This window comes from Neopelma chrysocephalum, unplaced genomic scaffold (assembly GCF_003984885.1).
Source record: "Neopelma chrysocephalum unplaced genomic scaffold, ASM398488v2 Primary Assembly neopelma1_97140, whole genome shotgun sequence".
NCBI lineage: Eukaryota > Metazoa > Chordata > Aves > Passeriformes > Pipridae > Neopelma > Neopelma chrysocephalum.
This window is the reverse complement of record NW_020925781.1, coordinates 393-7,929: the sequence shown is the minus strand read 5'-3', so window position 1 is coordinate 7,929 and position 7,537 is coordinate 393. Positions and strand designations below refer to the sequence as shown.

At 55.5% G+C, this 7,537-nt stretch overlaps 1 protein-coding gene across 1 annotated transcript in view; it reads right to left on the bottom strand.

Moving 5' to 3' along the window:
- The window catches only part of LOC113961402 (otoferlin-like), a gene marked incomplete at its 5' end in the record, with an annotated part of 16,868 nt that extends 9,462 nt beyond the window's left edge, over window positions 1-7,406 (bottom strand). The window contains 8 exons of the mRNA XM_027671716.1: window positions 310-437; window positions 1,349-1,486; window positions 2,411-2,545; window positions 3,781-3,908; window positions 4,607-4,673; window positions 4,978-5,127; window positions 6,583-6,612; window positions 7,290-7,406. Coding sequence (XP_027527517.1) covers window positions 310-437; window positions 1,349-1,486; window positions 2,411-2,545; window positions 3,781-3,908; window positions 4,607-4,673; window positions 4,978-5,127; window positions 6,583-6,612; window positions 7,290-7,406 — 893 coding nt within the window. The remainder of the gene's footprint in view (window positions 1-309; window positions 438-1,348; window positions 1,487-2,410; window positions 2,546-3,780; window positions 3,909-4,606; window positions 4,674-4,977; window positions 5,128-6,582; window positions 6,613-7,289) is intronic.
- Window positions 7,407-7,537: the final 131 nt, after the last annotated feature.

The window sequence follows — 7,537 nt, the reverse complement described above, 5'->3', positions numbered from 1 at the left end:
CTTGGTCTGATTTAGGTCTGAGGGTTCCTAAAGGAGGGATTTGCTCTCAGGAAGTCTCTTAAGCCCCCGACCACAGGCTGGCAAAGGAGGACACCCTGCAAGGAGGACGCCCACCCCGCTTCCCAGGGAAGTTCTGTGGGATGAATCCTGCTTTTCCAGCTCAGGCAGCAGCTGTGGGACATCGTGGGTGCAGCTCCAAGGGCTGCAGTAACTCTGTGACACCCCACCGGTGGCTCAGAGCTCGGCTCAGGCTCAGCTCAACAATTCCAGGCCCTGGGAAAAAGGGGGACAGGGCTGGGAGAAACTCACTTCCCAAAGACGGGGTTGAGCTGCTTGGAGATGTAGTTCTCCTTATCCTTGATGTCGGTCTTGCCCAGCCGGATGGCGATGTAGGGGTCGGCCTTGCCGTTGATGTCGGCGGGGTGAAGGTCTGTGGCCTGGGGAGGGCACGGGAGATCCCTCAGGGATGGATCCATCCCCGGCAGGGAAGGATTCAGGGATCCTTCTCTGCCCCTGGGAACACCTGGCCCTGTCTGGCCACTCCAGTCACCCTAAATGGGGTGTTTTGGATAAAACTGGGGCTGTTCCTGCCTGGTGTTTATCCCTGTCCCCGCCTCGCCACTCCAGTCCCCCTAAATGGGGTGTTTTGGGGAAAACTGGGGCTATTCCTGCCTGGTGTTAGTGCCTGTCCCTGTCTGGCCACTCCAGTCCTCCTAAATGGGGTGTTTTGGATAAAACTGGGGCTATTCCTGCCTGATGTTAGTGCACATGGAAGGGACCCTGGGATCACAGCCTGTCCCAGCACATGGATGAGACCCTGGGATCACCCCCTGTCCCAGCACATGGAAGGGACTCTGGGATCACCCCCTGTGCCAGCACATGGAAGGATTTCTGGGATCACAGCCTGTCCCAGCACATGGAAGGATTCCTGGGATCACCCCCCTTGTCCCAGCACACGGAGGGATTCCTGGGATCACACACACCCTGTCCCAGCACATGGAAGGGACCCTGGGATCACAGCCTGTCCCAGCACACATGGATGAGCAAATGGAAGGGACCCTGGGATCACACACCCTCTGTCCCAGCACATGGAAGGGACCCTGGGATCACACACCCCCTGTCCCAGCACATGGAAGGATTCCTGGGATCACAGCCTGTCCCAGCACATGGATGAGCAAATGGAAGGGACCCTGGGATCACACACCCTCTGTCCCAGCACATGGAAGGGACCCTGGGATCACAGCCTGTCCCAGCACATGGAAGAGACCCTGGGATCACACACCCCCTGTCCCAGCCCACAGAAGGGACTCTGGGATCACCCCCCATCCCAGCCCACATCCCCCCTCACCCTGACGATGTAGACCCGGACCAGGACGTTGACGGGGTCGTTGCTGGGGATCCCCCGGAACATCCCGAGGGTGGGGTCGTATCCTGCTTCCCTGGTGACATCCTCGGGCAGCGGCACCTTGTACACACACAGGGAGCCCTGGAACAAGGGAGGGCCCAGCCCTCGGTGAGTGGGGGTGTAATAAATTAGCAGCAGTAGTTTAATTTACTCATCAAATTAGTAGTAGTAGTTTACTCATTAAATTGCATTGCATGTTATATTCTTATATACCTATATAGGTATATATAGGCATGTTATATATATATATAGGCATGTTATATTCTATTCTTATATACATATATATGTTATTATAATCAATGTTCTGTTAAGGTTGGGAGGCTGCAAGTTGCAGAATGGTTCATTATTCTGTCAGCACTGTAGGCTGATAGTCCTGCAGCTTGCAGTCCTCAAGCTGGAAAGACAAATTATTGTGCCTTGCTGAATAAGTATTTTGTATCTTATTTTTCTAAATTGTCTGAATAAGTATTTTGTATCTTATTTTTCTAAATTGTCTCATAGCACACGCATAAAGTAACGAAGGGAAGGACAAGGATCAAAGGGTCAAGAACGAGGATGATAAAGAGAATCCAGGATGGACATCTGGAGATATCTACACACTAAGCTACACACTAGGCCTCAAGGACTAAGGACTGATTAAAACTATGGAAAGGAAAGCACCTGGCAACTGAAACGAGCCTGCAAAAGAACCAACCAAGAACCAGACCTGCAAACTTGGATCCAATAGAGGGATAACAAGTGATTATGGGAAGGGAATTGATAAGGGAATAAAAGTTACTGGTTTTGCTTACTGTGTTTGCGTGCTGTGAGTGGAGCAGGAGCCTCCCCGGCCGCCCAGCGCTGTTTTGCTTATTTGCATTTTATATAAATCTTCAATAAACTTTTATTGCTATATTTCAGCCTAGTTTCTTTTACTTATAACAGGGGGCACAGAGCCCACCCCAGCACGGGGGTCCCGGCCACCACCCCTGCCCCTGGACACTCCTGGGCCCACCCAGCACTCGCCTTGAACCTGCCCACGATCCGCTCCTCCTCCGTGGCCGTGTCGTCGTTGTCCCCGATCTTGCCCCGGAGCAGGTTGAAGGTGTGCAGCCAGTCCTCAAAGTTGTCGAACTCCAACTCCAGCTCTTTGTTGAACACCTGGGACGGGGAGGAGTTAAAAGAGGGGGAATTGGGATTAAAAAAAACCCAACGAACAAACCACTGATGCCTGCTCAGGTGGTGCTAAGAAAAAAAAACTCAGGAGCAGTTAATTGAGGTTGAGATAAGGAAAGGGTTTAATTGTGCCAAGGCAAGAGATGTTACAAGACTCCTGCCTGAGATGTTACATTTTATAATAATATCTGTCCAATCCCAAATGTTTCCACCCCGTAGCCTTTGCTCTGATCTGCCCCCAGCCCATCCCCTTAGAATTGAGTCTGGGGTGCATTTCGGGACCCTCTCTTCATCACCATCACCATCTTCAGAGCACAGAGGGTACATGGTCGCCTAATTCTTGACTCTGTTCTGTTGTTCAGGCCTGGATATGGGTGTTCTTTAAACAGAATAGGCCTTGCCTTGACAAAAGACTAAACATTTCTACTGGATTCGGGGGTAGGATTGATATAAGGGGCATGGAATGGGGTAAGAGGGTTGAGGAATGTGTAAATAAAGGGTGCTAAAGGGTGAGGAATATAACACAGCTGCTTCTACTATAATTACATACAAAGCTTATGAAAATTAGCAAAATCAAAAAACTAAAAGGGTCTTAAGGCATCACCACAAATGGTGAGGAAAAGATGCGGTGAGCATGGAACAAGGGACAAAAGGAGAGGCAACGGCCTCCAGCTGTACCAGGGGAGGGGCAGGTGGGACAGGAGGAGGAATTTCCTCATGGAAAGGGTGGTCAGGCACTGGCAGGGGCTGCCCAGGGAGGTTTGGAGTGCCCAGCCCTGGAGGTGTCCCAGGAAGGCCTGGCTGTGGCACTCAGTGACAAGGTGGGCATCGGGCACAGGGGGGATCCATGGGCTGAGAGGGCTTTTCCAACCCAAGCGATCCTGGGATTCTGTGATCCCAGCGCCCAGTTCTCACAGGCTACATGAATCCTAAATAAATCCTTGGAATCGCTGATCCAGAGCCCGCCCCTGCCCCAAATCCAGGCTGGAAAACTCTCCCCTCCAGCCGGGGCACATCCAAGCTGCCCCAGGGATGAGCCTTCCTGGGAACCCCCCTTTTCTATCAACCCTGTGACCTCCAAGTCCCCCCAACCACGGAGAGAAGCTGTCAATCCTCATCCCAGGATACATCCCCGGGTGGGATCAACCTCCCCTAGGATCAGGCACTTCCTTGGAAGCAGCAGAGGCTTCCCTGCCCCCTCCTTCCCCCTCCACACGCACCTTCAGCTCGTCGACCTTCTGCTTGTTCTTCTTCTCCGGGAGCTCGGGGGCCGCCTGCTGCTGCTTCTTCTTCTTGTCCTCCTTGGGTGCCTTGGCCTTGTCCTTGTGCCTGGCCTGGCCCTTGGAGCCTTTTGCAGAGTCACAGAATCCCAGAATCAGCCGGGTTGGAAAATAGCTCCGAGATCATGGAGCCCAACCCTGGATCCAACCCTGCCGTGGTTCCCAGCCCATGGCACTGATGCCACATCCAGTCTGTCCTTAAACACCTCCAGGGATGGAGAATCCTCCCCCTCCCTGGGCAGCCCATTCCAAGGGCTGATCCCTCTCCACGGAAAGAATTCCTTCCCGATATCCAACCTGCCCCTCCCCTGGCACAGCTTGAGACTGAGCCCTCTTGTCCTACTGCTGGTTCCTGGGAGCAGAGCCCGATCCCACCCGGCTACAACCTCCTGTCAGGGAGTTGGAGAGAATGATGAGGTCTCCCCTGAGCCTCCTCCTCTCCAGGCTGAGCCCCCCCAGCTCCCTCAGCCTCTCCCCACGGGAATTGTGCTCCAGTCCCTTCCCAGCTTCGTTGCTCTTCCCTGGACCTGCTCCAGCCCCTCCATGTTCTTCCTGAGCTGAGGGCCCAGAGCTGGACACAGCACTCCAGGGGTTTTCCCTCCCTGGGCCAGAGGACGTGCAGGCAAAAGCACTCCCAAAACCCGACCCCTCCCAGGGAAACACGACACCCTGCGAGCCCCTGGAGTGGCCATGGAGCTGGGCAGGATCCACGGGGATCCTGAGAGCAATCCTGGTCCCCCCGTGCCCTCCCTCCTGCCCTGCTCACCCTCTCCAAGCTCCAGCTCTTCCTTCTCCTCCGCTTCTGCCGCGGCCGCTTCCTGCTGCCGGAGTTGCTGGGGGAGGAACGAAATCGTTGGATATCGGGAATGATTTCCTCGTGGAAAAGCTGCCCCGGGGTAGAAGTGGAGTCCCCACCCCTGGAGGGGCTCAAAAGCCCTGTGGGTCTGGCACTCGGGGCAGTTGGACTCGATCTGGGAGGGCTTTTCCAGCCTGAATGACTCTGGGACAGGCAGGGCCGGCAAGGGATGCGGCGCATCCATGAGGTTTTGGGAGGAGCTGGAAAAGGGTGGGAGCTCCCAGCCAGGGAATAACGTTTTCCTGCCCCTCCAGCCACACCCCTGCCCTGCCCCAACCCACCTCCTTCATGGTCTCGATGGAAGCGAAATACTTGGACCACCAGTCCAACATGCTCTCGTCGGGCTCCTCCTCCTCTGCCTCCTCCCCTCCTCCTCCTCCTCCTCCTCCTCCTTTCTTCTTCTTCTTCTTCTTCTCCTTCTCCTCCTCGCTCTGAAGGCCCGAGGGAAGCAAGCACAGAAGGGGAGGGATGGCAGGGAGGAGGGAAATGCCTCCTGAAGTGCCAGGGCGGATCCAGGCTCCAATAGCCTCGGAGCCACAGAATCATGGAATGCTTGGGGCTGGGAGGGGTGCTAAAGCTCATCTCATCCCACCAGGGACACCTGCCACTCTTCTGGGTTTCTCCAAGCCCCGTCCAGCCTGGCCTGGGACACTCCCAGGGATGGGGAAACCCTGAGACCACCCCCACCCCCAGATTCCCATCATCCCTTCCATCCATGCATTCCTGGGACAGTTTTAGTCTAGGCCTTCCTTGGTGACCAGTTGGGAACCAAGGAAGTGGGCATGTTCCCAGTATTTCCTATGATTTTTACATAAGCCAGGGTATGAAGAAGAAGGAGAGAGAAGCTTTTTTCCTCTTCTCTTCTGGTGGCCATGTTTCCAGTATTCCCTACAATTTTTACATAAGCCAGGGCATAAAGAAGAAGGAGAGAGAATCTCCGCCCTCTTCTCTTCCGGTGGCCATGTTCCCAGTATTCCCTACGATTTTTACATAAGCCAGGGTACAAAGAAGAAGGAGAGAGAAGCCTCTGCCCTCTTCTCTTCTGGTGGGTCTGAAGGCACAGGCTCTCTGCTGTTGGTCCTGCTTGTGTCGGGGAGTGAGGTCTAGTGAGGCCTAGTGAGGCGTAGCGAGGCCTAGCGAGGCCTAGTGAAGCCTAGCGAGGCCTAGTGAAGCCTAGCGAGGCCTAGTGAGGTCTAGTGAGGCCTAGCGAGGCCTAGTGAGGCCTAGTGAGGCCTAGCAAAGCCTAGTGAGGCCTAGCAAAGCCTAGTGAGGCCTAGTGAGGCCTTGTGAGGCCTAGCAAAGCCTAGTGAGGCCTAGCAAAGCCTAGTTAGGCCTAGCAAAGCCTAGTTAGGCCTTGTGAGGCCTAGTGAGGTCTAGTGAGGCCTAGCGAGGCCTAGTGAGGTCTAGCGAGGCCTAGTGAGGCCTAGCGAGGCCTAGTGAGGTCTAGTGAGGCCTAGCGAGGCCTAGTGAGGTCTAGTGAGGCCTAGAGAGGCCTAGCGAGGCCTTGTAGGCCTCGGAAGGCGGAGGGTGCCAGTGGTCATTTGGCACAATTCTGCTCTCTCAAGGAGAGTGGTAAGATTTTCTTTTGCTAGTTTTTATCGATTGTGCACACCCGCTTCGGGGTTTGGGGGTTTTTTTGCGTTTTTGTCCCTTTTCCCTTCCCCTTTTCAGGGCGTTATTTGGAGTTCTTTTTTTATATGTACATAGTATTTTAAGTGTATATAACTGTAATATATGTAAGTATATCCACACCCACGAGGAGACAACACCGCTGTGTCCCTGCCCGTCCTGGGGGTGCAGGGGATGGTCCATGGGAAGCGGAGCAGAAGGGCTGGAGAGGGAGCAGAGGGTTGGGAGAGGGGACGCAGGGAAGGTCCAGCACTCACCACGTCCACCTTCACCACCGCGTCGGAATTCTGCCGTCCAGGGCGGAAGGGAGCAGGGAAAGAGAGAGCAGGTCAGAAACAAACCCTCGGCTGGGCACAGGTTGTGGAATCCCGGATCGGTTTGGGCGGGAAGGGACCTTAAATGTCATTTAATTCCAACCCCCTGCCACGGGCAGGGACACCTCCCGCCATCCCAGGTTGCTCCAACTGGGCCTTGGACACTCCCAGGGATCCAGGGGCAGCCACAGCTTCTCTGGGAATTCCAGCCCAGCCCCTCCCCACCCTCCCAAGGAAGAATTCCTCTCCCTGCCCTCTGGCAGTGGGATCCATTCCCTGTGTCCTGTCCCTCCATGCCTTGTCCCCAGTCCCTCTCCAGCTCTCCTGGAGCCCCTTTAGGCCCTGTAAGGGGCTCCAAGGTCTCCTTGGATCCTTCTCTTCTCCAGCCTGGACATTCCCAGTTCTCCCAGCCTGGCTCCAGAGCAGAGGGGCTCCAGCCCTGGGAGCAGCTCTAGGAATCTCTGTTTTTGTGGAGCACAGGGGTGTGAGAAGGAGCTGAAACTCCTGTTCTGGCCAGAAAACGGGCCCAGGTACTTCCAGGGTGTGACAGACCCCGATCCCTCTGGGACAACTTGGCTGCCCAAGTGGGAGCCCACACAATGTGGGATCCCTTGGAGAGTGGGAATTCCGTGGGGGGGTGGGACACTCACAGCTTCCAGCTTCACCACCGTCTCCATCTTCCTGATGGGAACCTCGGGCTCCACGCTGACCACGACCTCCCCTGTGGGGACAGAGTGGCACGTCCCGCCCGTCAGCGCCGGGAGCCCCCGGGATCCAACCCAGGGATTGAGATGGACAGGGTGAGGAGAGGGAGCAGGGACAGGGACAGGGTGGAGGAGAGGGAGCAGGGAGAGGGACAGGGATGGGGACAGGGTGTGGAGAGGGAGCAGGGACAGGG